This window comes from Macaca fascicularis, chromosome 3 (genome assembly GCF_037993035.2).
Source record: "Macaca fascicularis isolate 582-1 chromosome 3, T2T-MFA8v1.1".
Taxonomy (NCBI): Eukaryota; Metazoa; Chordata; class Mammalia; order Primates; family Cercopithecidae; genus Macaca; species Macaca fascicularis.
In genome coordinates, this window is record NC_088377.1 from 200,310,010 (window position 1) to 200,336,425 (window position 26,416).

General features: G+C 47.5%; 1 protein-coding gene across 10 annotated transcripts in view; it reads right to left on the reverse strand.

The window, feature by feature from the left end:
• Positions 1-346: 346 nt before the first annotated feature.
• Positions 347-26,416, reverse strand: part of VIPR2 (vasoactive intestinal peptide receptor 2) — a 111,290-nt gene continuing 85,220 nt past the window's right edge. For 2 of the 10 annotated variants that reach the window (XR_012433238.1, XM_045388029.3), the window contains 8 exons: positions 15,088-15,229; positions 8,988-9,138; positions 7,980-8,249; positions 6,793-6,862; positions 6,425-6,516; positions 4,172-4,301; positions 4,062-4,103; positions 347-3,033 (listed from right to left, as the gene is read on the reverse strand). Coding sequence is in view for 8 of the 10 variants with exons in the window: in XM_045388029.3 (XP_045243964.2) it covers positions 2,860-3,033; positions 4,062-4,103; positions 4,172-4,301; positions 6,425-6,516; positions 6,793-6,862; positions 7,980-8,249; positions 8,988-9,138; positions 15,088-15,229 (1,071 nt within the window). In the remaining 2 variants the exon portion in view is untranslated. Of the gene's footprint in view, positions 3,034-3,308; positions 4,104-4,171; positions 4,302-4,781; positions 4,966-6,424; positions 6,517-6,792; positions 6,863-7,979; positions 8,250-8,987; positions 9,139-15,087; positions 15,230-26,416 lie in introns of those variants that run through there. The other 8 variants (XM_074036655.1, XM_045388031.3, XM_074036654.1 and 5 more) reach the window with 5 other exon arrangements.

A 26,416-nucleotide genomic window follows, 5' to 3' on the forward strand; every position in this document is an offset into this window, starting at 1 on the left:
AATCCTGCTCTATTAACAGGTTCTTGGGCTCTGCAGAGCTGACAGAGGCCGTGTTGGGTGCGGCAGGACAAGGCTGGGTGTGCAGGCGCCTCCTCCCCAGGGCACTGCTCACACGTCACAGCTGCCAGACGGAGGCTCCCCAGCGGTGACCCTCTGACAGGGGACTGTCTTCAGGGAGGAGTGGCTGTTTCCAACGTCCTCCCTGGTGCCCTGTGGCTGGCGGGACCCTCTCCTTCCCCATCCAAGCTCTGTTTTCATTTGAACGCAGCAGCCACAGCTAACACGCCAAGCGTGTCCTCCATGCTCCAGGGCCTCAGGTCTCGTCAGAGCAAATTCTTACTCAGCGTGCAGATGTGAAGTCAGGTTTTATTGAAGTATTTACACAGCTCATTCCTGCCACATGGAGGACATTCCACACACAATGACAGTTAAAGACAACTGCTGACCTCGGGGTCCTACGTCCCCTGCTCACCAGGCATCTGTTAGAAACAGCTGGGAGCTTGCCCCTCTACGTCCTCGGCTCCGCTGAACAGTGGCACACACGTGACTGAGGGGAGTGCATCCCCTGGGCACACCTGATCCAGGCAGGAGGAACCAGTCCTCGGCTCCGCTGGACACTGGCACATGTGCAGCTGAGGGGAGAACGTCCCCGGGCACACCTGATGACTGATGACCTCCCACACCCAACCACCGACTGTCAACCACACAACCAGTGCCTGGTAACCAGCTGACACGACCGCTGCCGCCCACTTCCTCAATGTCCCCTCTGGGTCACCGCTCAGTGTCTGCACCTGGCCACTGACCCAACACCTTCAGTTACCACAAATCTTTGTTTCCTCAAAACCCTGAGAGTGGGTGGGGGATGATCCCTTTTGTCCTTTTAAAGCCAGGCAAGGCTGGGGGTGGGTCTGTCCAAACTCTACAGGCGAGGAGCAGCTGAGGGGCTGCACTGAACCTGGGGTCTCCTGCATCCACCTGCCTCCCTCTCGCTGCACTCCACACACTCAGCCGTCCTTTCCTGGGCACCTGGCCTGGGTCACTTGCTCCCCAGCATCAGTCTCTGATGGAACCTTTGCGGCCCCCAGAAATGGTGGGTGAGTTGTTCTCTAGATCCTCTGACCACCTCACCTGCGTCTCCAAACCAACCTCGGGTTCATTCTCCCAGAAGTCCAGGGATGAGCTTGCTGCAGCAGAGAAGTGTGGCCAGCGTGGCCCAGGGGGTGCAGGATGGGGCGTGGCTGGCAGGGCGTGCAGGACAGGCTGCAGACCGTTGGGGATTGAGGGGTCTCTGGACACTGCTGCTTTGCCGTCCTAACAGCCCCTCTGTCTGGCCTCATTTTACTGGGGACGTGGGTTTTGCAAACCAAGGTGATGCTGACAGGATGTGTGAGCTTCCCTGTGGCTGTCTCCTGGCATGGCTCTCCTGGCCTTTGGCACCGTGCTCCAGCTGGGGTCTGTGATGCCACCAATGCACAGAAACAAGACGTTCATTTTGAAGGGAAAAGTGGAGTCAAATGCACTCAGAACAACTGAGTCCTGCAGTCGAGGCACCTGGGCCAGGGCTGGGCAGCCTGCTGAGGTCCGTCGAGCGCTGTGGGGACCAGGGTTTGGCACAGGCGTGGAGACTGCGCCCTGATGTCCCCACCCTTCTGCAGCCAGCTCAGCAACGTCCCCAGACACCCTCCCCACGTCTGCAAATAACCCTTCGCCTGAAGGAACAGCCGCTAGGGCTGCTGAGCGCCAGCTCTGGGGAGGAGGGCTTGAAAGAGTTTTATATGTTGTTAAAATAATTCTCCATTTGGACAGAAATGATTCTAAGATTATTTTTGTTAAAAAGAGGTTTCCAGTTCCCACCCAGCTGTATCCTGCGCCCCACGTAACGCCATCACCAGGGACCTGCAGGCCTGGCTGCAGCTAGCCTGGGCCTGAGCGCCGGGCTCTGTGGCTCCCACAGGGCGGCAGGTGACCTCCTGAGGCAGAGCCAGGGCTGCTGAGGGTCCCACGAACACCTGTGTGGAGACGCCCCCTCCTGCATGACCTTGCTCTCCTGATCTGGTGGTCTCCTCAGCCCACCTTCCTTGGGGAGGCAGAACAGCCCTGTGGAAAAAGTTGGGTGGGGCAGGGCTTGGGCGGGTGGGGGCCCCTGGAGGGAGGAGGGCTGCCCTCCTGTTGATTTCTCCTGGTCCTAACGTCAGGGGGGCCCTGAGTGGCTTCCCTCTGTCCTGCAGATGAGGGGGCTGCCCTTACGGGACCTGGGAGGCTGCCCTGATGTGGGACAGACGGCACCCGGTGGGCGCCCAGGCCCGTGCTGGACCACACAACTGCCATTTCCACATTTGCTCCTTGGCTCCCCTATTCTCTTGGGCCGGGCGCGGTGGCTCACGCCTGTAATCCTAGCACTTTGGGAGGTCGAGACAGGTGGATCACGAGGTCAGGAGATCGAGACCATCCTGGCTAACACGGTGAAACCCCCTCTCTACCAAAACTACAAAACAATTAGCCGGGTGTGGTGGCGGCGCCCGCAGTCCCAGCTACTCGGGAGGCTGAGGCAGGAGAATGGCGTGAACCCCGGAGGCGGAGGTTCCAGTGAGCCGAGATCCGGCCACTGCCCTCCAGCCTGGGCGACAGAGTGAGGCTGTCTCAAAAAAAAAAAAAAAAAAAAAGATCCACTATTAGGCCGAAACACATTTTGAACAAGATTATCTAAATGCTGGAGTTTACATCGAGTCAGTGACAACACGACCCCCGTTCCAGGTGTGCGGCTTAGTGGACAAGCTCGATGCGCCAGGGCCGCGCTGGCCCGCCCGCCGGGGTGCTCGGGCTTCTGGAAGGAGGAAGCCCCCGATGGGCAAGGCGGGGCTAGATGACCGAGGTCTCGGTCTGCAGGAAGGACTGGGCGCGGGAGCCGCGGTGGAACTGCAGGGCGCCCTCCGAGCCGTTGCGGGAGATGGAGGAGCCGCAGACCCTGTAATCCCGGCTCGTGGACGGCGTCGGGCACCGGCTTCGCCATTTTCGCTTCAGCTCGCACTGCACCTGGGGAGGTGAGGGCACCGGGAACGCCTGAGCCTGGGCAGGGGCGTGCGGGTGCTCTGGGAGCCACGGAGCCTCCAGCTCTCCCTCCCGCCTGCTCCCGTGTGGAGGGTGGGGCGACATCTGTGTTCCCATCAGATGGACAGAAACAGAAACGGCTTCGGGGAAGAGGCTGGAGGGAGCGAGGGCGGGGACGCAGCCGCGCTAAGGCTGTGCATGGGTGGTTCAGGCGTCCCCACTGCTACGGCAAGCGCTGTCCCACAGTCTGAGATAGTTAATTTGTTTTTTTCTGGAAAGATTTTCCTTAGCAGCCGGGGATGTGACAGTGCTGGGCCTCCATCCCCTTCCCTGTTCCCAGCGGGTAGGGAATGTTAGCCCTGGGAGGGGGTGGGGATGAGTGAGGGGTGCCCGGAAAGCAGAGGAGGAAGGACAAGTGGCACCATACAGGCTCAGCTTTGCAGAAGCCGTGCTGGTGAAAGTTGCATGTCAAGCAAAGAAAGCGTCAGCGACCGCAGGGTGGGGCGGGAGGGTCAGGGGTCAGGGGACGGGGTGAGGCCGCTGGAGCAGCCCAGAGACAGCACCCCTGGCTGGGGATGAACGCAGGGCAGAGCTAGGGTCCTGGCTTCGTCCCCAGGGACTCACAGAATGCTCTGCAGCCCCACCCCCCAACCCAGGCCGGGCTTTCTGGGACTCACAAGCTATGGTCAGGAGCAAGCCGCTGTCCATGGGGAAAAACGGATTCTGTCTAGACCCGGCTGGGAGCTTTCCCAAGAGGGCTCTGAGAGGGATGGCAGTCGACGCTACTTGGGGTGCACAGAGGGGCGGCAGGGTTTGGAAGCCGGGCCCAGAAGAGTGGGTTTGCCTGTGTCATTGTGGGTTCTCTGATGGGCACACAGAGAACTGTGGGGGCCTGGGCAGTGAGTCCAGCCCACAGAAGACAGGCGCATGTGGGGGCCACGGCACCAGGCTGGGCAGCATTTCAGGAACCAACTGAGCACCTGCACATGGTTCCGAGGCGGCCATGAACTTACCTCACTGTTCAGGAAACAGTAGAGGACGGCCACCACCAGGCCCTGCAATGAGAAGGGAAGGTCAGGCAGGACCCGCGCTTGGGGGAGGGCGGCCGCCTCTGCATACCTACCTGGAATGACCCAAGGCACAGTTCAAACAGTATCTGGTATTTAGAGGAGATGCTGATGGGAAACACGGCAAACACCATGTAGTGGACGCCAAACAGCGGGATGAGCAGGAGCGTGGACTTGGCCAGCCTCCTGCACGGAAGGAGAGAAGCCAGCTCAGCTGTGGGACCCGCGAACCCGCTGCACGCCTGGCAGGGTCTTTCTCAGGACCAGGCAGCTGGGTGTGGGAGGGGCTCCACACTCCCTCTCCACCACTGGAATCGCCACCTAACAAGAAAATCCACTGCTTCTTTACGTGTATGTCTGAGGCCCCTGTGCAGATCCGGCACTCAGGGCCCGGGAACGTGCATTCCACAAAGTGTCTGTTTCTCCCAAATTCCCTCACAAGGACACACGCTGTGTTCTGGGGTTCCTGGCTGGCAGGGGCAAGATTCCCTGTGAGTGACCCAAAACCTGCACAGGCCCTGCCTGGGAGCCCAGCCCATCCTGAGGCAGGCACGGGACAAGAAGGCTGGCCTCCACCGTGGCCACGTGCACATTTAAATGATGAGGCCCCTCCTGCTCCCGGACCAGCAGCTCACAACAGCTGGGCTCTGTGGGAGCCAGGCCCCTCAGTCAGCGGCAGGGACCCACCTCATTCCCTCTATTAATGCATCTGAAGTTCGCTGGAAAGGAGGCCTCCCCGTGGCTGAGCTCCTGGCCCCTGTCCAGGGAGGTTTTGCTACTTCTGTGACCAGAGAGTTACACAGAAAGGACCTCGTGTGGCCTCAAGGGTGTCTCGGCCTTTTCTGTTGTCCTGGAAAGTGAACCGATGTTATTGTCCTCACTTAATTTTGTTTCCAAAATAAAAGCATCCATCTCCGAGTCCTATTTAACAAACACTCCCCAAGAACCAATGCAAAGGTCAGCAAAGATGCTAAACAAGATTCACAGGAAATCCAAGTCCAACCTGAAGGGCAACCAAGAACGACTTATTCTGGGGTCTCTGCCACGCAGACACCACCAGCCTCCCCTGAGCAGGGACAAGGTCATGCTGCCATGCGGGGTCTGACGTGGGATCCCATCCCTCATGTGGGCAGGCAGAGTCGGATACTCCCTGGATTTAGATACCACACGGCAGAATTAGATTCTCTGGTTTACCAGACTCTTTTGCAATACTCTGGTGCCAGGCAGCAAATATCCTGCAAATATAGACTGCATTGATCCTCCTAACCTTAGTGACATTATTACTTCCATCCTACAGATGAAGAAGCTGAGGCATGGAGTGGCAAAGTGACTTCCCTCAGGGCACCGGCTGGTATCTGCACCCAGCTTTGGGGCTCTTGGCCATGCTCCTGTCTAACCACCCCTCCCCAAATCCACCCCTGTTTTCTAAGGTGGGAGAAAAGGGAAATGCAGGCCAGGCACCCTCCTAGGCCGGGTGGTGGGGTTCCTGCGCCCTTCCATCCCGGCCAGTCTGAGCCCGAGGTGCCTTCTGGGCTGGGCCAACCATTTCCACACCAAGTCAGTGTTTAGTTTATACTTGAATTTTAGTTTTTACCTTTTTTTAAAAAAAAATAAATTCTTGATATAAATTTATGGAGTCTTTGCATTACTCTATAGATTCCCTGGATCATCATGAATTAGCTGGATGACTGGGGGTGACTGGCTGGACGTCTGTCCTGTCTTCACCTCCTGAAGGGAGGTCACGATGCCATCTTCACGTAATCACACGGGCAGGGAACGCTTTCTGAATTGTTATTAAGTACAAGGCCTGCTATTAGGGCTGGCAGTAGACACACGGCCATGGACCATGCGGTCTGAGGGGGGACAGAATTAAATGTAAAATAAAAATAATGTGTGGCCAAGGAGAAAAAGACAGGCTGTATAACATGCAAGTGGGCAGATGCTTAAACAAGCAAGTGCACTGAAGAGGACTTTCTTCTGGCCTTCAAATAAAAGAAATGGTGCCTGACTTTCACAGTCGCCAAGGCCAGAAGTGCCCCGGCTGAGTCCTCCCAGGTCGTCAGGTGCAGAATCACACCCTATCTAGACGGTGGGTGTTTTAAACCACCAAATTTTGGAGTGATTTGTTACTTAGCCAGGAAAATGCTGTCCAGTGCCTCTCTGAGCTTTGGGCAGGAACAGAGCCCTGGGGTCCAGCCTCGAGGCCTGACCCGAGTCGCTGCACCTCCAGGGCCTTCCTGGCAGCGCAGGGTTTCCTGTCTCCATACAGCATCCCCACGAGGGACGGCCAGGCCGGGACACACACTCACTTGTACTGAGACTGGTCGTTGCCGCCGACATCCGGGGATGTTAACTTCTGCAGCAAAATTCGTATAATACTAATGAAAAGGACAAAATTGACCTGCACGAAAGAGACAATAAGTTCGTGAAACGGTACATGGATCCCCGATTTGCCCTGAAGTCCACCTGATTCGACCCTCCCCTCCACTCCCTCAGTCCCTCCCTCCTTCCCTGGGAACCGCCTGTGGGGTCCACACGCCTGAAGGGGCTCTTTTCCGGGAAGGCTGAGTGGATGAGTGGAATGGGGTCATTTCTGTTTAATAAAGGATGGCAGGCCTGCTGTCTGCCCAAGTGTGTGACTCCACAGGTAATTCACGCTTCAACAGGGGCGACTTACAATGATGGAAATTAAAATCGGTATTCGTATGACCCACCAGGGCACACTGTGGTCGTTTGTATCCCAGCAACTGTTGGAGAGAGACGGGAAATCAGGTTACCACCGACCACTTTCGCAAGACGGGCACAGGAGAATGAGCGCCTGCCTCGTGCCTGTGCCTGCCAGTGGGGCTGTCTGCCCCTCCCAACCTGCCTGCTCCCCTTACTGTGGAAGCACAATTTCTCTGCACTGACAGATCGTAAAGGAATCTGTCCCAGCGAGTGACTGTGTTTCGTTTTATGCTTCTCAAAACAATAGTCAGCTTGTGGGGAGGAGGAATGGAGGCGCGGCCCCAGAAGCCGGGACAAGGGCAGGACGGCTGCTGACACCCTCCACTCTGAGCATGAAAGCGTGTGTCGGCCCCATTCAGCCGACATCAGGAGAAAAGAACCTTCCTCCTGAAAATTAGCTTCCCCTCACCTCCCAAATGGTTTGCATGTGTATGGCAAAGGGTTTAAAACGTCCTTAGAGTGACTGAGGTGGGTGAGCCGCATTTCATTTTGATTTTCAGTGTGTGGGGTGTCTCCAGCAGGAAGCTATGACCCCTGGCTTGTTAAACGCCTCAGTGATTCTCCCCAGGGTCTACACCCTGCACTGGGAGTCTGCAGCCCTCCCATAAAGCAGAAACTCCATCACAGGCCTGGGTCCATGCAGGAACCTTCCGGCTGGTGCAGTCTCAGACTGGCCGAAGGGGACCAAGGGGGACCAGTCCTTAAGGCCAGAAGTGCCCCTGCTGAGTCCTCCCAGGTCGTCAGGTGCAGAATCACACCGTAACTACCCAGTGGGTGTTTTAAATCACCAAATCTTGGAGTGATCTGTTACTTAGCAGTGGATAACCGATGCACACTGAGGCCCTTTAAAAGGCAGGATATTTGTGCTGGAACCACGTGTGCTCATGTCTGGGCTGCGGTCTCACTTAGGGTGAGCACAGGGGAGAAGCGCTCCGGACCGCACAAGCCAAGACCGGTGCTTAGGGAGTGCTGGGGGGCCCTGCAGCCACCATCACCTGACCTTCCACTTTGCTACAGGTAAACAACGTGCAGGGCACTTGGTTTTCTTCTGTGGACATCGCTGTGCCCACCGAAGGGGCTGCCCCAGTCTCTGCCTGGTTTATCCCAATCTCAACTATGCTGCAAAACCTGGCTCACTTCCTGTCTCCTGCACGAGGCTTCCTCCAATACTCCAACCTCATAGGATTTCTCCCCATGAATCGCCCAGAAGCTTCCTGCGTGGCTGTCGGTTGGCCGCAAATGCTCCCTGTCCTTCCAACCAGGTAACCTCCTGGCTTCCAAAGGACTTCGTGTTGCCAGATGTTGCTGGGCCCGTTTTCGAGGTTGCGGTCTGGGCATGGACTCACCCGGTGTCTTCTAAGTAGAGCCTGGCTGCAGTCCACGCACCGATGCATACGGTGGGGAGGCCTACAGAGAGATGCCCGGTTACGCGGGTGGATCAGAGCGGTGCACACGCACACAGGTGGGTGCCTTCACCAGCAAAACCCTCAAGGACACTCCTTCTCACGGGAATATTAAGTGCAATCTCTTGTTTAAAGTCTTTGTAAATATTTACAAGTTTATGCTCATGCCTTAGTAAGCAGTGAAGATAATTAAACACATGCTTGAGAGCCGAGAATCTGAGACTTGCCATTCCACATGGGAATTGTTACTACTGAAGGCCACGGAGTTGAACGTGTGGAGGAGGAGATGTGTTCACTGATTTTGCGGCCACCCGCGGAGCTATCGGCTGCGTTTGCCTCATCCTGTCCATGAGGATGTCCCGAATCTGCACCCCTTTCCAACCCTGGGCAAGGCAAGGCTTCCGCTACCTGGTATGGCCTCAACCCCTCTCCTCTCTGATCCCCACCCTCAGTGAAAGGTGAACTGGGTAGAGGCGGGGAGGAGGACACTGTTAACAGCCCAGTTTGAATTGGGGTAAAAGGGGCCAGGAATGGGAGTATTTTAAACTAGGTTCCTGGTTACCAGAAATATTAACGTGTTGTTCGTAGGGGCCTCCAGTCATCCTAGAAAAGCTCTTCATGATATGACCCTGACATGCATTCTACAGGGGCGGCAAAGTGTTTTTCTGAGCTGAAAGTGATTGTGTTGTTTGGTCAGATGGGATGGGATGGAGGTTTTGTGGGTCGGAAGGGGCACGCTTACCCCATCCGATCAGGAGGTAGGCCAGGAAGCACCTTCCGGGGGGGAGCACCGCCACCAGGAGGGTGTGGAGGTACAGCCCCTCCACCAGCAGCCAGAAGAAGTTGGCCATGATGCAGTACTGCAGGAAGACCAGGCTCAGCTTGCAGCCCACCTGGAAACCGCAAACAGAGGAGAGCATGACCTCATCCGGTAACAACAGCTCCAGCAGGCAGCGCCGCTGCAGGATACAGGGCACTTGGTATCTGTGCAAGGAAGGAGGAGACACCGGTGCCATCAGGAAGGAAAGTGATTAACACAGTGGCCAGGGTGCTGGCCAGGAATGCCTGCTGGTAGCACCGGGCCCTTTGTATCCGTGGCTCCAGGGGAAGATCACTGCAGAGGCAACGGTGAACAGCCCTCCCTGAGACGAGCTTACTCACTGTTGCAGGCCAGGAGCTCACTTAGTGCTGGGCGGTCTTAGACAGGCCGCACAGCTCCCTGGCCTTCCTGTTCTCGGCCCCTCCCCTCAGCTCCTCCACTTCCCCTTCTCTGACGTGCTTCCCCACAAGAACCCCCGCAGTGGTCCTGCCAGCCAGCAAAGAACCAGAAGAGCCAGCAAGAGGTCCCAGGGGCGAGGTGTGGGTGGCAGGGGCCCTGCAGCTGCCCAGGACTCTGGCCTCTGTCCCTTTGTGTGAACAGAGCACGAGTGCAGGTAGAGGGTGGGGCACCCGCCAGTTGCCCTCACTAGCAACTGTGCCTGGGAAGAGAAAACGATGGACCCACACCAGGCCCCCAGACTTTTCTTTTAAATTTTTGACAAGTATGTAAGTTCCTCAATTGTAAAAAACTGGTTTTAATATTGGGTAACTTAATAAAACATGAAAAAATAAACGGGAAAACAAGAGAAATCTAGCAAATAAAATATTTTCTGAGGAGATTTTAAAAGGATTTTCACTGGGAAAGAATTACATATTATATAAAATAAACCTATTTTAATCTCTCAGACCTTCATCTAACTAAATGTACCAGGCATTTCAGCTTCATGAGCAACCACGAAACTGCTACTTTTAATCACTAAGCTTATATAAAGTGTGCTGAAAAATAGTATTTTCATTTCCATTCTTATTTCTATATTTATGTTCATATATATCTATAGACATATGTAGGTAGATATACACATGTACAGGCAGATATAGGTATATCTGATACATATATCAGATGGATACACCTATACATATTTGTAGGTGGATATACTTATATAAATGGGTGGATATACTATATACATATAGCAGATGGCTATCCCTATACATATACATGGGTGAATATATTTTTACACATGGGTAGATATATATGGGTGGACATACTTATACGTGTATATGGGTGGATATACTTATACTTTCACATGGTGGCCTTTCAATTTGGCCTCCAGGGTCCTGAGAGCCACTGAGCCCTGCAGGCTGTCCCTGACCTTCCCAGCGCTCTGGATCTGCCTTGCCTTCCTCTGCTTTTTCTTTTTCCTAAGAACAGCAGGGTAGGTGCTTCATTTTCTGAGGCACTGCACAGGTGAGAGTTACCCTTATTGTCCATCGTTGCCACCACAGCGAGCCGAGCGCCTGCACGCGGATCTCGTGTGTCAACACCTGCTGAATGGACACTCAGATCCCAGCAAGTTCTGCCCTGGGCATCAGGACAGAGCCTCTTACGTGGAAAGACACACATGATAACACAGCCATGAACACAGGAGAGTCACAGTAAGTCCATTTGTGGCTTATTGCCACTCATTTGAATAGTAAAGTGAAATAAATCAAGTTTTAAAATCTCTGGGAGGTGGGATTCTGGGAGTTGGTGACCCATCTGGATGCAACGTGCCTTCTTTTGTCTCTCGGTAAAAGACCGCATCTTAAACTCAAGGAGTAAATTGCAGATGAACCAAGACACAAATGAACAATCTCAGAATAGAAACCTCTTAACTAAGATGGGAAATCTGAAATGAAAACAAGAAGCGCTAAAAGGATAGAAGGCAATTTTGGTTATATAAACTTTAAAAGCTTTTGGATGGCAAAAATACCATAAAAATACAACTGACAAATGATGAATTTGGAAACATATTTACAATGGAAATGACAAACGTTTAATTTTTATGATACCAATATTACAGATGAATGTGGTGTTTTAGAGGGCCGGAACAGCTTGTGGAAAGATGCCAGTTCTCAGCAGGTGCCCTGCCCCGGAGTGTGCATGAGCGCCACAGAAGCAGTGCCAACACCACCAGACAGGCAAAACGGCAAAACCAGTCAGGTCTTTGGGCTCTGGTGTGATCCTACATGCAGCTGTCAGCTGTCTCAGCCTTTTGGAAGGCAACCTAGCAAGATAGATTTACTACAATTTACAAATACACAGGCAGCTGGGTGCGGTGGCTCACACCTATAATCCCAGCACTTTGGGAGGCCAAGGTGGGTGGATCACTTGAGGTCAGGAGTTCAAGACCAGCCTGGCCAACATAGTGAAACCCCGTCTCTACTAAAAATACAAATACAATAAAATAAAATTAGCTGGGTGTGGTGACGCCTGCCTGTGATCCCAGCTACTCAGGAGGCTGAGAGATGAGAATCGCCTGAACCTGGGAGGTGGAGGTTGCAATGAGCCGAGATCATGCCACTGCACTCAGCCTGGACAACAGAGTGAGAGTCTATGCCAAAAACAAAACAAACAAAACAAAACAAAACAAAACAAAAAAATATGCCCTTTGCAGTGGGTGGGAGGCTTCTTTATGCTGCCAGAATTCACGTGTTGAAGCCCCACCCGCTGTGGGAGTGATAGTGGGTGCAGCCTTGCCACAGGGGTGGAGTCTTGCGATGGGATTAGTGCCCCTCTAAAGGGACCCCAGCAACATCCCTTGCCCCTTCCACCACGTGAGGACACAGAGAAGTCAGACCCGAATCTGGTGGTGCCTTGGTCTCAGGCCTCCAGAACTGAGAAGTAAATGTCTGCAACAGCAGCACACGAGGACGGAGACACCCTCGGACCTGGCAGCCTCACTGGCGAGTTCCATCCGACAGAAATAAGAACACCTGTCCATAAGACACATGTCCAGTGATGCCCACAGTGGCAAAAGAGAAAAATAAAGGGCAGAGCAGACCCCACACCGGGGGACGGGCTACGTGGAGAACGCCACGCTACACGAGGGGCTGTGTGCCGCCTGAAAGCAGGTGCCGACCTGGTGGGGCCCTGGGACATCCTGCTGAAGGAGCAAAGAGGACGCAGAAGGAGTGTGCTGAAGACGATTCCATTTTCTTTTAAATGGTAACAAAAACATCTCTGCATTTTTTCCCATGTGCCCATTCACCAAACAAGCACACTGTGAGGAAGGGAGCTTTGGGGAATGACAAGGCCTCTACTGACTTCATTTTCTGCAGTGTGACCTTCACACCTCATTACACAGGCTCCAGAGCACCGCAGGAGGGGCCTCCAGGACCAGCTGCCACCCACAGGGTTGATGTGAGGACCCCCAGCCAGGAGACCCACCAAGGCCCAGTGCCCAATCAGCAGCTGGTCCCTCGTCAGCCTCGTGGCCTTGTCGGGGAGCCTCTGTGTGAGCGTGTGAGTACGTGCACACATGCGTGTGAGGCAGGCAGGACTCAGCTTAGGAAGCCTAGGGGTGTGCTTCTGGGAGTCCCACAGACCCGGGGGAACCTGCTGTGGCCGACAGCGAGAATAAAGGGCAGGTCTGCTCCATGTCCCGGGACAGCCCAGGGCCCCGGAAACTGTGCCTCTGTCTAGGCCGTGTGGAAGGGGCCAAGAAGAGAACTTTTCATGTTCTTGGCTGATCCTAATGTCATGAGAAAAAGACCCTGCACCTAGTTTGTGGGGGGCTGCCCCAGGTGCTCTGCTTGGGAGGATAATCTTGGTTTGGTGAAGTCAGTCGGGAACAAAAAATATACAAAAAAATGCAACTAGAAGGAAAGATATTTTTCCTGTTCCTTATGCTGAGGTCTGACTACATTTCTGGCTGACTTGTTTATTTAAAGCCTGAGCATTCTTTAGAGGACAGCAAGAGGGAAGACCCAGTTTGGCTCCTGTCTGGCCTCAGGCATCTCCCCTCCCTCCTGTCCTCTGTCCCCTCCCTCCTCCGTTGGTCACACGCTTTTCCCTTTGCCTCTGCTTTCCCCTTTCGGGTACTAGAGTCGCAGGGCATCTGGCACAAGGGGCAAAGCCGACTCCCTCTGTCCTCACAGAGCTCGACGCTGGGAACAGGCTCTGTGCTGCTGGGTGTCGTGGGGCCCCACCTGCACCTGGGCTTTGGATCCCGAGACTCCAGGCCAGTTGCTCGGTTTCCCTCAGCTCAGTTTCCTCATCTGTGAAATGGGGCAACAGCTCTTTTAAAGGCGAATGAGTGTTCACCCACAGTGTCCACAGAAACAGCCTGGCATTTAGAGGAGGCTCTGTGCGATGTGAGGGAGGCCAGGCCCTCCCAGTGGGGCAGCCACACTGGCTCAAATCCACTCTGCCTCGGAGGTTCTGGGCACTCCTCTCGGATTGAAGCGGTAGGGGAGAGTAGAGAGCTGCTGCTCCAGGCCAGCACCCAGTCCCGAGGGCTACCACTTTCTATGTCGCAGGTCCTCCAGGGTCCGCCCGGGTCTACTGAGGGTCTGTTGTGTGTCCTGAGGGTCTGTCGAGGGTCCTAAAGGTCTATCGAGGGTCACTGCTTTCTATGTCTCGGGTCCTGAGGGTCTGTCATGGATCATTGGTTTCTACATCACAGGTCCGTTGAGGGTCCGTCATGGGTCCTGAGAGTCAGTCATGGGTCTTGAGAGTCAGTCATGGGTCCTAAGGGTCTGTCTTGGGTCACTGCTTTTGATGTTATGGGTCCTTTGAGGGTCTGTCGTGGGTCCCAGTGGTCCTCTGAGTGTCTGTCAAGTGTCTGTCGAGGGTGACTACTTTCTTCATGAAGAGCTAAGGGCAGGGGGATCTGCAGAGTGAAGCCTGAAACCATCTTGGTGAGAGAGAATCTGACACTGTCCTCACACTTCTTATGGGCGTTGACCACCATTATATATGTGGGGAGACCCTCTTCCCAGGCCAGGAACTCCAAGGGCCCAACTCCACCTGGGGACAGGGACTTGCCAGGTGAAGAATCTTGTTAATTTTGTTATCACAGCAAATCTGATTCACAGGCATCACCACCAGCTTATCCCCAGAGGCACATTTCCTGCATGAAGACGATGACGGGCTATGAAACAGCTGACGTCTGTGCGGTTATAAACGGCATTACTACCTTAAAACTAAGCTAATTCAAATCTGTGCCAGCAGACAGACCTATCCAAGTCTAGTGCTCCTGGCTCCTTCAGAAGAACCTTGGTAGGGAGGGTGTCGGGTTGAGAGTGAGGTACCTGGGGCATGAATCCTTCCTAAAGATACTGAGCATGTGGAGTGCTCTGGGCCAGCAGGGATGTGCTTGGTAGAACGGCCTGCATGTAGGAGGCACTCAACAGCACTTGCTATGTTAAACTGACTTGATTAGGTGCTAGATAACCACCAATAACCACCACAAATACAGCCGAGGGAGAAGGGCGTAGGTGGAGTGAAACATCCTGTACTGCATTTGTAGGAACTAATAATTAAGATTATCCTCAAATCAAAGAGTTGGACCCAAGATATTCACAGACACGCAATTGGGTTCACAATCAGGCTTTGCATGGAATTTACCCATAGCACAGATCAAGTTCTTCCAGCAATCTGGAAGGAAGTCTTTACTGCTCAGAATCTAGGAGATTCAGATAGAAAGCAACAGAGTTGTGTATGTTCATCTGTACCAAGATTTCTCAACCCAGATGTGTATGAGGAAGGGTGTGCCTTTCCTCAGTCTAGCTCCATGGGGGTCAGAGCTCAGGGCCCTTTCACTTCCCAGCCCTGACGGTGCCTGGGACTCCCACCCTCCCTGCCTCAGTGCCACCCTCATGTCTCAGTGCCAACTGGGCCTGCTCTGGCCCCAGCCTATCTGCCAGACTCTCTGTTTCTCAGCCAGGGACCCTGCACTAGCACTGAGACGTCCTCATCGTGAGAAGGGGGAACAGAGACAAAGGGACAAGACAGTGGGACCCTGTGGCGGGGACAGCCTTACCCAGGAGGACGGCTGGTTGGGACAGTGCAACGTGCCCGAACTGGAGTAGAGAACGTCGTCCTTGACTAGCACTGAGATGGCTCTCAGGATGAAGGACAGGAACAGGTTCAGATGGATGTAATTCCTGGTGCAGTGCAGTTTCCTGAGGTGGGGGAGTGGGGGAGAGAGGAATTGGTAGGGGAAGGAGAAGGAGAGAGAAGCAGACAGAGATGAGAAACTCATACTATGATCAGAGAAGCACAGAAAAATAAGAGTTGAGGGCATGAAGCAGATTTCACCATGAATGGCAACTGCAATTTGCTGTGGCAGAGAAAAATGAAAAAGCTCTGTTAAGAATTTTTTTGAGATAATAAAAGTGGATGAGATGAAGAAATGTTTTTAGCAAATACATATTGAATTTGATAACAAGTTTCCTATCAACAATTAAAAAACTGTTAAAATCCCAACAAAGGAGGTCAGTGAAAATGGTGGTGTAGGGACCATTCAAGAAACAACAACAACAACAACAAAGATACTCAAAGGCTTATGGCAACCAACTGAACCCTTAGCTGGAGGGAAAGGCCCTGAACAGGCAGAGAGCATGCTGTATTTAGTTCACCTTTTGTCCACCCCACCCCAACATGGTGGTCATTTTGAAGACAGAAGCCCATGTTACTATTGTAGGTACTTGGTCCTGGAGGAATTTCATAAACCCAAGGAATTGTGTTTGTTTTGATCTTTCTGTGGGTTCTGGGCAAAAGACTCAGAATCCTCAGGCTGAGAAGTGGTTTTGCAGACATGCTGGAAGCTGAATGTATAAGCTCCTGCCACCTCAGGAAATACTTGGCAGTGGAGGCAAAAAACAGGCCCTCTGATAGCCTGAGAGGAAAAGCTGGGGAGTGAGAATCTTGGAGAATAAGGGCTTCAAGAAGCTCTCACATGAAGTGGGGAACCTAGAAATCCAGGTGCACGTTCAGGGCAGAAAGGACCAGAGAATCCCACAAGCTGTTATCTCAGGCTGCTCTTTAGGCTCAGCACAAGCAGGCAGCGAGGGCTAAGGCAGAGCTGCAAACAGGCTGGTTAAGCATTGAAGGAGTGCTCCCAACACAGAGCCAGCCTACAAAGGCCTAGAGAGGGCACTTTTTCTTTTCTTTCAGTTTTTTATCTCTTTGACTCCAGGTGTTTGTGGAAATCTCTGTCAAATAACTAGCTGATGACTGAGCTAAAAGTATATAGAGTCTTCAGAGACCACTAAAGACCAAGACTCTTTATAAAAATAGCTTAGAAAATCCCTAAGTAAACAACTACAACCTGCAGCAAGAAACAACAAATCCTAGAGGGAGGAGAATGTGATTCCAGAGTCATCACATCAGAATATTCAAAATGCCCAGTTTCAACAAAAAATATAAAGCAAAAAAAAAAAAGAGAGAGAGAGAGAAAATATGACCCATTTATAGGAGAAAGAAAATGAATCAACAAAAATTATCCCTGAGGCATCACATGAAATAGATTTACCTTAAGTTTCTGACTTAAGGTCGTAGGCAACAACTTTAAATAAAGTGTCTTAAATATGCTTAAAAAGCAAAAAAAAACAAACAAAACTCACAAAAAAACCACCAAAAAAAAAAAAAAAACCCCAAAAAATAACCAAAAAAACAAAACAAAACAATACAAAACCTAAAACAAAAAACCATGGACAAATAAAGGAAACCATGAGAACAATATCTCAACACATATACAATATTGATAGACAGAAATTACAAAAAGTAACCATGTAGAAATTTTGGAGCTGAAATGCACAATTGAACTAAACGATTCACTGGGGGAGGCCAAAGCAGTTTTTTTTTTTTCTTTTTTTTCTTTTTTTGAGATGAAATCTCATTCTGTCACCCAGGCTGGAGTGCAATGGTGCAATATCGGCTCACTGCAACCTCTGCCTCCCTGATTCAAGTGATTCTCCTGCCTCAGCCTTCTGAGTAGCTGGGATTACAGGCACCTGCCACCATGCCCAGCTAATTTTTGTATTTTTAGTAGAGATGGGGTTTCACAATATTGGCTAGGCCGGTCTCAAACCTCTGACCATATGTGATCCACCTGCCTTGGCCTCCCAAAGTGCTGGGATTACAGGCATGAGCCACCGCACACGGTCTGGATTTGAGCAGGCAAAATAAGTCATCTGTGAACTTGCGGCGAGGTCAAATGAAATTACCCAGTCTGAGGAGCAGAAAGAAAACAAAGAATGAAGGAAAACGAGGAGAGCCCAAGAGCCTAAGAGACTTGTGGAATTCCGTCAAGTGCACCAGCAAACGCATCAGGGAGTGCCAAAATGATGATCCTGAAGTCATGCGGAATTACGAGGGATCCTGAACGGCCAAAACAATCTTAAAAAGAACAAAGCTGAAGAACTTACCATCTCAATTTCGAACTTACTACAGACTACCAAATAGTGTGGCACTGCATATAGATCAACGGCATAGAACTGAGAGTCCAGAATTAAACCTACACATCTATGGCCATTTGATTCTTGACAAGGGTGCCAAGGACATTCAATAGGGAAAGAATAGTCTTTTTAACGATTGGTGCTGTCATGACTAGATGTCCATATGTAAAATCATACAGCTGGACCCCTACCTCACAACATATTAAAAATTACTCAGAATGAATCAATGACCTAAACGTAAGAGCTAAAACCGTAAAACTCTTCTGAAAAAACATATGAGCAAATATTCATGACCTTTGGATTTCCTGTGTACTTGTACTGTCAGCCACAACAAGTCTATTAGGCTCTGTTGGATTTCTTATGTTCTTATGCATGATACCAAAAGCACAGCAAGAAAACAACAGAAAAAGTGGACTTCATCAACATTGAAAACTTTTATGTATTAAAGGACATTACTAAGAGAGTTCAAAGAAAACCTACAGAATGGGAGAAAATGTCTGGAAATTATATATCTGATAAGGATTAGTATCCAAAATACACAAATAACTCTTACAACTCAACAACAAAAACCCAATTAGAAAATAGGCAAAAACTTGACTATCGATTTCTCCAAAGAAGATACACGAATGGTCAATAAGCACATAAAACCATACTGTGACATCATTGCATACCACTAGGATGGCAATAGTAATAATAATAAAAAATTAAGAAAACAAAATAAAAAGTATTGGATGGATGTGAAGAAACTTGAACCCTCACATATTGCTAGTGGAAATGTAAAATGGTACAGTTGTTGTGGAAAGCAGTTTGGTGGTTTCTCAACACAGAATTACAATATGTCCCAGAATTTCGCTTGTAGGTATACACCCCAAAGAGCTGGAAACAAGTATTCAAACAAAACATGTACATGAATGTTCACAGCAGCTCTAACAGTTCAAATGTCCGTGAGCAGATGAATGGATAAACAAAATGTGGCATATCCACACAACTAAATACTATTCAACCATAAAGAGGCATGGAGTACTGACGTGGATGGAACTTGAAAATATTCTGCTAAGTAAAGACACCAATCACAAAAGGCCACATACTGTATGATGCATCCAGAGGAGGCAATTCCATAGAGAAAGCAGATTCTGGTTTCCAGGAGCCGGGGGGGATGGGGAGTGACTGCCTAATGTATAGGAGGCTTCCTTTTGGGACAATAGGAAGTTCGGGAACTAGATAATGGTGATAGCTACACAACACTGTGAAGGTGCTTAATGCCAAGGAATTGTGTACCTTAAGATGGCACAAATGGTAAATTTTGTGTTATGGGTATTTTACCATAAATTTTGAAAATCCATCCTACCCCTCAAATTTTTAAACAATTATGGCCAGCTGTAAAACAATTTGGATTCTTGCATAAAAAAGAAAAATAATTTTTATCCAAAAGGATGTTACATTTTTATTTCATTTATGGAAATTTTGTTAGAGAAATATAAAGAACAAACTAAGAAAGATATTTTACAAAAAGTGCAAATTTTCAATTAAGCCAAACTATTGCCCACAGAGTACAAGGCCTTTCTAATATTATTAAAGATCCTGGGCCAGGCACGGTGACTCATGCCTGTAATCCCAGCACTTTGGGAGGCCGAGGCACGTGGATCACCTGAGGTCAGGAGTTCAAGACCAGCCTGACAACATGGTGAAACCCTGTCTCTACTAAAAATACAAAAATTAGCCAGGCTTGGTGGTGGGTGCCTGTAATCCCTGCTACTTGGGAGGCTGATGCAGAAGAATCGCTTCAACCCGGGAGGCAGAGGTTGAGACTGAACCCAGGTGCTTGAACTCAGGAGCCAAGATTGCACCATTGCGCTCCAGCCTGGGCAACACGAGCGAAACTTTGTCTCAAAAAAAAAAAAAAAATTATAAAGTATCCTTTAATTTAAAACTTGAAAACTTGCAAGTACTTTTCTTTGGTTTTTGATGAGTTGTGTGGTTAAGAGACACTCACTGGACAATTAATAGTTTGAATTCTTTAATTTCAGAGGAATTCCAAATTTATAAACAAATGTCAATTGATGGCCTAAAAATTAGAAATTATGGTGTAAATATTTTTTCATAGTTTCCATTTGTCAAAGAATTCAGTTATATATGAAAAAACTAGTTTCTATTATGACAGACACTGCTCCAGCTATGGCAGGTCAAAAATCTGAATTTATTGCAATTCATTTGAAATTTAAAACAAGGGACAGATATTTCCATTATTGCTTCATTCCACTGTATAATACTGTTGAAAGTATTTGTGTTCCATTTTATGAAGCAGACTCTAGAAAAACCATCAAGAATGTAGTTGTTAAAATCTTTCAATATTTATGTGCAAAAGGTTTGAATCGCTGAGCATTTACACAACAGCTGAAAGAAACGAGACAATGAACTTAATGATCTAGTGTTCTTTACCAATGCTTGGGTGACTCATGGAAGAATTTTACAATATTCACTCTATTGGTAACTCCAAGTCAAGATTTTTCTCAAACAATAAGTGCTTCCCAAATATCCAATTATCAAAGGCAAAATGACAATATAATTTATGTCTTCTCACTGCTATCCTGTTGATTTAGAAACCTTGAAGAAAAGAGAGCTCATCTGTGACATAGCTAGGTATGAAAAATTATGTGGAAATAAAAACTTTCCATAATATAAATAAGAATTAGTGATTTAATATTTTTCTAACATGAATAAATATGCAGAATATTTTAATTACAATCAAGAGAACCATTTAAACTGGCAGAAAAACACCATATAAATTTAAGAAACACTTTTTCTAATCAATGAATTTAGAGTTGTATGCCAATATATGCATTGCACCTTGGAATTTGACATTAGTTATACTGAGCTGATATAAGGGTAAGCTTATTTAACTTGAGAAGACATAATTTGCAAACAAAGGTGCTTTTGCTTCAAAGTTAAATCAACTCTTTCTAAAAATGGTGACCTAGTTTTGTTAATGTGGATATGAATAGTAAAGGGAAATGACTCCTAGTACCCTAGTGACTTGCTGGAGAACTTTTACGTATGTTTGGACAGCTAGGTATGTTTGAACAACTTTTTCAACTGTAAATTTTAAAACTGTAAAGGCAGGTCAAGTATTTCCAATACAAACCACTGACCAAATTGAACTACGCTGTGTGAACTACAAACTGGATTTTGAAGACTTACTCTGAACACAAGAATGTAAATAGCTTATTAATATTCTTTTATATTGATTACATATTGAAGTAATATTTTGGATCTAACAACTTTAATAAAATGCATTATTAAAGTTAATTTCACTGGTTTCTTTTTATTTTTAAAAGAAAATATTAAATTGAGGCTACTAGAACACTTACAATTATGCTACTGGCTTGCCTTATGTTTCTGTTGGACACTGCTGATCCCGACAGCTATGGGATCGTGCTTTTTCAGCTCTCTCTTTGGGCTGGCACCCGCCAAACTCCTCCACAGCCAGCATGCACTCAGCTTAGCCCTTCCCGATGTCCTACACAGCTCCAGGGGCTTTCTCTAGTTCTTCCACAAATCTCTGCTGGGTCCACTTGTTCAAGGTATGGAGGACCCTTCTCTCCCACTCAAAAGATTCCTCATTCTTAGCCTTCCGTTTCTTGAGCCTTATTTTTATTTTTTCTATCAACATGCCACCCCCGTTCCTGTACCCCTGGTGGACGCTGGGCGTCTCTGTTCCTCCGCCAAGCACACACTCCCATAAAACTGTCTCTCTTGGAATTCTCTTCTTCCAGCAAGACCCTCATCAAATGTCAACATGAACCTTTCTTGTGGCTTAACTTTATGTGACATCTGGCTTTTCTAAAAAGTATTCAGAACATTTTGTTTATAACTCTCTTAGAACACTTAAATTCTGCTTCAGAGAAGACTTAGTTGGAACACACCCTAAAGAGGACCTCCACTTGTGGCCGTGAAGGGGAACCCCTCAGGAAAGGATCAGGGTGACCCTAAAAAGCTGCCCAAAGGCTTTGGGGAGCAGCCGCAGCCACAGGGACCAAAGGGCCGGACTCTGGGGAGAAGGCAATGGCACTGTGGGGAGCGCCGGGGCCCTCCAGAGCCTCTGCGGGTGTCTGCTGGTTTAGTTCTCTGGTACGGAGGGTGTTCAGAAAGGACAAGCCCAAAGCCAGGGCCAGAGCGAGGGCAGCCTCACCCGCCGGAGCAGAAATGGGAGATAAGGGCTGTTGGGTGACCCTCGGGGAGCAACGACTCTGCAGGAAAGGAAATAGAGGCTGCATCCAAATCCTTTTGGTCTCTGAGATGGCTGTGTGTTAGGTGAGAGGCTGAGAAATAAAGCAGAAAGCAGTGGCCAAGGCTGAGTACTTGGGGGAAGTGCCTGCAGGCTCATGGGTACTGGGTGGCAAGTGGCAGGATTCAGGGCCTGAGGGAGGCGGGGTTCCCAGGCCTTCATGGGGGAGTCCCAAATAGCTGTGGCCCAGAGTGATGACAAATTAGAGAGCACCCGGTTGCTTGAAGCCTGAAACGCAGGCCCAAACCCAGCCCCAAACACACGTGGCCTTGATGGCCCAGGCTGGTCTGCCCTTCCTACCATGAAAAATTCAAATTCTCTGCAGTAAGATAATCACCTGAAGCCTCTGCAATTTAAGTATTTGTAATTTCAGTAACAATTACTAGCTATGCCAGGAACAGGACTAAGTAATCAAAAGCCAAGTTAAAAAGAAAAAACACTGGCCGGGCACGGTGGCTCACGCGTGTAATCCTAGCACTTTGGGAGGCCGAGGTGGGTTGATCACTTGAGATCAGGAGCTCGAGACCAACCTGGCCAACAAGGTGAAACCCCGTCTCCACTAAAAATACAAAAATTAGCTGGGCATGATGGTGCACGCCTGTAATCCTAGCTACTTGGGAGACTGAGGCAGGAGGATCGCTTGAACCTGGGAGGCAGAAGTTGCAGTGAGCAGAGATCACACCACTGCACTCCAGCCTGGGTGACAGAGACATACTCTGTCTCAAAACACACATGCACACACACACACACACACACACAAACAAAAACAAAAACAGACAATAGAGATTCAGATGCTAGTGTTTTAAAACATGGGACTATAAAATTAATATATTTAAGAAAACAGATAAAGAGATGGAGAATTTTATTAGATAATAAAATTAAGACAAATAGAAAGTTTAAAACTTAAAAAACCTTGAAATTAAGAGTTAAATAGAGGGGACTAACATTAACGTAACACAGCAGATGCGAGTACTATGAACTGGATCAGTAGTATGTCTAGATTAAAGTAGAAACCAAAAATATGAAAAATACAGGAAAAAATAGTAAGCTAATACATGGGAAATGGAGTTTTAGGAAGAGAGGAGAATGAGGAAGGAGCAGCATTTGAAGAGATGCTAGCCACAAAGTTTTTTGAAACTGATAAAAGACAATAACAGATTAAAGGAACTCTACAAACCCCAAGAAGGAGAAATACAAAGAAAACCACCTTAAGTCCTGTGAAAGTGTAACCGCTAAAAACCGAAAAAAGTCTTCAAAGCTTCAGAGAAAAAAAGACACACTGCCTCAAAGGAACAATGCTGCACTGGCAGCTGACTTTTCAGAAGAGGTCACAACGTACATCTTTAATGTGGTGAAAGAAAATAACTGCCAACAGAATTCAATCCTCTCCAAAATAGCCTCAAAAGTGAAGGCAAAATTAAAATGATTTCAAGCAACCAAAACTTGTAAGAATTCACTGCTGGTGGGACTGTGCTGAGAGAAATACTACAGGGAAATCTTCCTGCAGTAGGAAAATGATCCCAGATGGAAATACGAAATGCAGGAGAATGAAGAGCACCAGAAAGAAATGTTGGGGGAACGCTAAGTAAATGCGACTTTTAACACAACAACAATAGTATTTATATATGGAATTAAAATACATGACAAAAACATAAAACATCTTAGAGGTAAATGGAGCTAAAAGGTTGTAAAATTCTTGAATTGACTGGAAAGTGGTAAAAGTAGCTACTGGACGTTAACTCATGAGAAAATGATGCCTATTGTGAATCTGGGGTGACAACTAGAAGAATAACAACAATCCAAAAGGGGAGAAGAAAACTGGAATAATAAAAATACTTGATCAATTCAAAAGAAACAAGAATATGTGCAAAACCAACTAAGAACAGCTGAGACAATTAGAAAGCAAAGAAATGAAAGGTAGATTAGAACTCAGAGTTGTCATAAGTAGACTGTGTGTATGAAAATGCTGCATTTAAAAATAAAGATTGGAGACAAAAAGTAAATTCCAATTAAATGGAGCTTATAAAATATATACCTTTAATATAAAACACAGGGAAGTAGAAAATAAAAACACATAAAACCATACACTTGAAAACACAAAATAAAGCTAATATAATGATCTTCAATATCAGACAAAGCAGATTTTTAAGGTAGGGGACATTACTACATATTGGCAGTTTAAACTGATATACTCCTAATGACGCAGCCTTAAAATATAGATGGTAAACAGTGAAAGAATTAAAAGGACAAATAGACAAGCCCACAATTATAGTTGGAGATTTTAATACATGTCATTCAGTACTGGTAGAAAAATATATGTCTTTCAGTTCTGGTAGAAAAAGCAGTTAAAACAATCAGTAAAGATTTGGAATAATTAAATAACACTAAAAAAGGGTGTGAATGATATATGTAGCATATAACCAAGAACTGCATAATTTACTTTATTTTCAAATGAAAATGAAACTTTTACCAAAACAGATGGCATGCCAGATTAAAAAGCAAGCCTCATCGAACTTCAGAGGACTGAAAGTTGGTTCTTGGAAACCACTGATAAAATTGATAACACTTTATTCAGTAAGACACATCAAGATAAAAAGAAAGAAAACACAAACTGACAATACCAGGACTGAAGGAGCAGGGACCTGTATAGATGTTACATACATTAAAAATGTAACAGAACATTGAAAACATTGATGAAATGGGCAAATTCCTTGAAAAGCAGAACTAACATACAAAGAAACAGAGAGTCTGAATAGTCCTATATCTGGTTTAGAAATTTTGAACAGCCAAATAAAACCTTCTCACAAAAAAACTCTCTGCCCTGTTGGCTCTTCTGTTGACTTCTTCCAAACATTTAAAGAAGATATAACATCTTATCTAACCTAAACTACTCCAAAAAATAGAAAAGAGAAAACACTTTCCTCTTCACTTTATGGGCCAACACCAAACCTTACCAGATTGACTCATGGGAAAGGAAAACAATAGATCAATTTCATGAATGTAGATGCGAAAATTCTCAACAAAATGTTAGCAAACTGAGTTCAGCTATATATTAAAAACATAATATATCAAAACCACATAGGGTTAATTTAGGAATGAGAAGTGGATTTAACATTAGAAAATCTATCCATGTAATATTTCAAATTAAATGAACAAATGATAAAAACCATATGTATATACATAAAAATCATGATAAAATTCAAAAGCCATTCATGACTACACACTCTCAGAAAACTGGGAATTAAGAGGAACTTTCTTAATTTGGTAAAACGTATCTTCAAAATATCTACAGCAAACATTATGCTTATAGGGAAGTATGGAAAGCTTTCACTCTGAGTTCAGAAATAAGAAAATGTTTGCTATCACCACTTCTATTCAACATTGTACTTCACAAACGGCACGAATGACACATAGAAAAATCCAAGAGAATTTACGGAATAATTAAAGAATTCATAAAGGAATTTAGCAAGGTTGCTGAAGCAAGAGTTTTTTTTTTTTTTTTTTTTTTTTCCTTCTGAGACAGGGTCTTACTCTGTCACCCAGGCTGGTCTCAAATTCCTGGGCTCAAGCGATCCTCCTGCCTTGACCCAAAGTGCTGGGATTATAGGCATGAGCCACTGTACCTAGCCTTTGAAGCAAGATTAATATACTAAAATCAATTCTTTTTCAAGAAACAATTAGAAATGGAATTTAACAAAATATTTATAATAGCATAAACAAATACCTAAGAATGACTATTAAATTATGTATAAGACTTCCACTCAGAAAATCATAAAACACTGAGAGAAATTAAAGAAAACCAAAACAAATGGAAGGATCTACTATGATCACAGGTTGGATGATTCAAAACTAGAATGATGTCCTGTCTATCCAAGCTGATCTACAGATACAATGCAATACCAAATGAAATTGCAATAGAATTTTTGTTTGTTTGTTTGTTTGTTTTTTTGAGAGAAAGTGTCTTGCTCTGTTGCCCAGACTGGAGTGCAGTGGTGTGATCATGGCTCACTGCAGCCTCAACCTGGGCTCAAGTGCCCACCACGGCCAGCTAATTTTAAATTTTGTTGTAGAGACTGTAGAGACAGGGTCTCTCTATGTTGTCCTGGCTTGTCTTGAACTCCTGAGCACAAGCAATCATCCTGCCTTGGCCTCCCAAAGTGCTGGGATCACAGGCGTGAGCCACTGTATCCAGCCTGATTTTGCAAAATGGCAATTGACATTAAAGGTTCATTTTTAAGAGTTGATTTTTAAAATTCACATGTAAGTACAAATGGCCAAGCTCTTCCTAATTAAAAAAAAAAAAAAAAAAGAGTTGATGGACTCAGACTTGTAGGAATAAACACTTATTAAAGGCAGGGAAATTATAATAAACAGAAACAGTGCAATGGTAGAAGGCCAAAGGAGCAGAACTGGGACTCGAGGCCCCCACACATGCCACTGCCTGCTCTGTGAAGAGAAGCATTGCAGGCCACAGAAGCCCCTTCCTGTATTCGCTCCTGGACAACGGGATACACATGCTGAAAGCCCTAAAGAAACTTCACCCTGCTTCACACCATAGCAGAAATAAATCCCAGGTGGATTATGGACAGAAACATGAAAAGTTAAAATAACAACATCTCTAGATG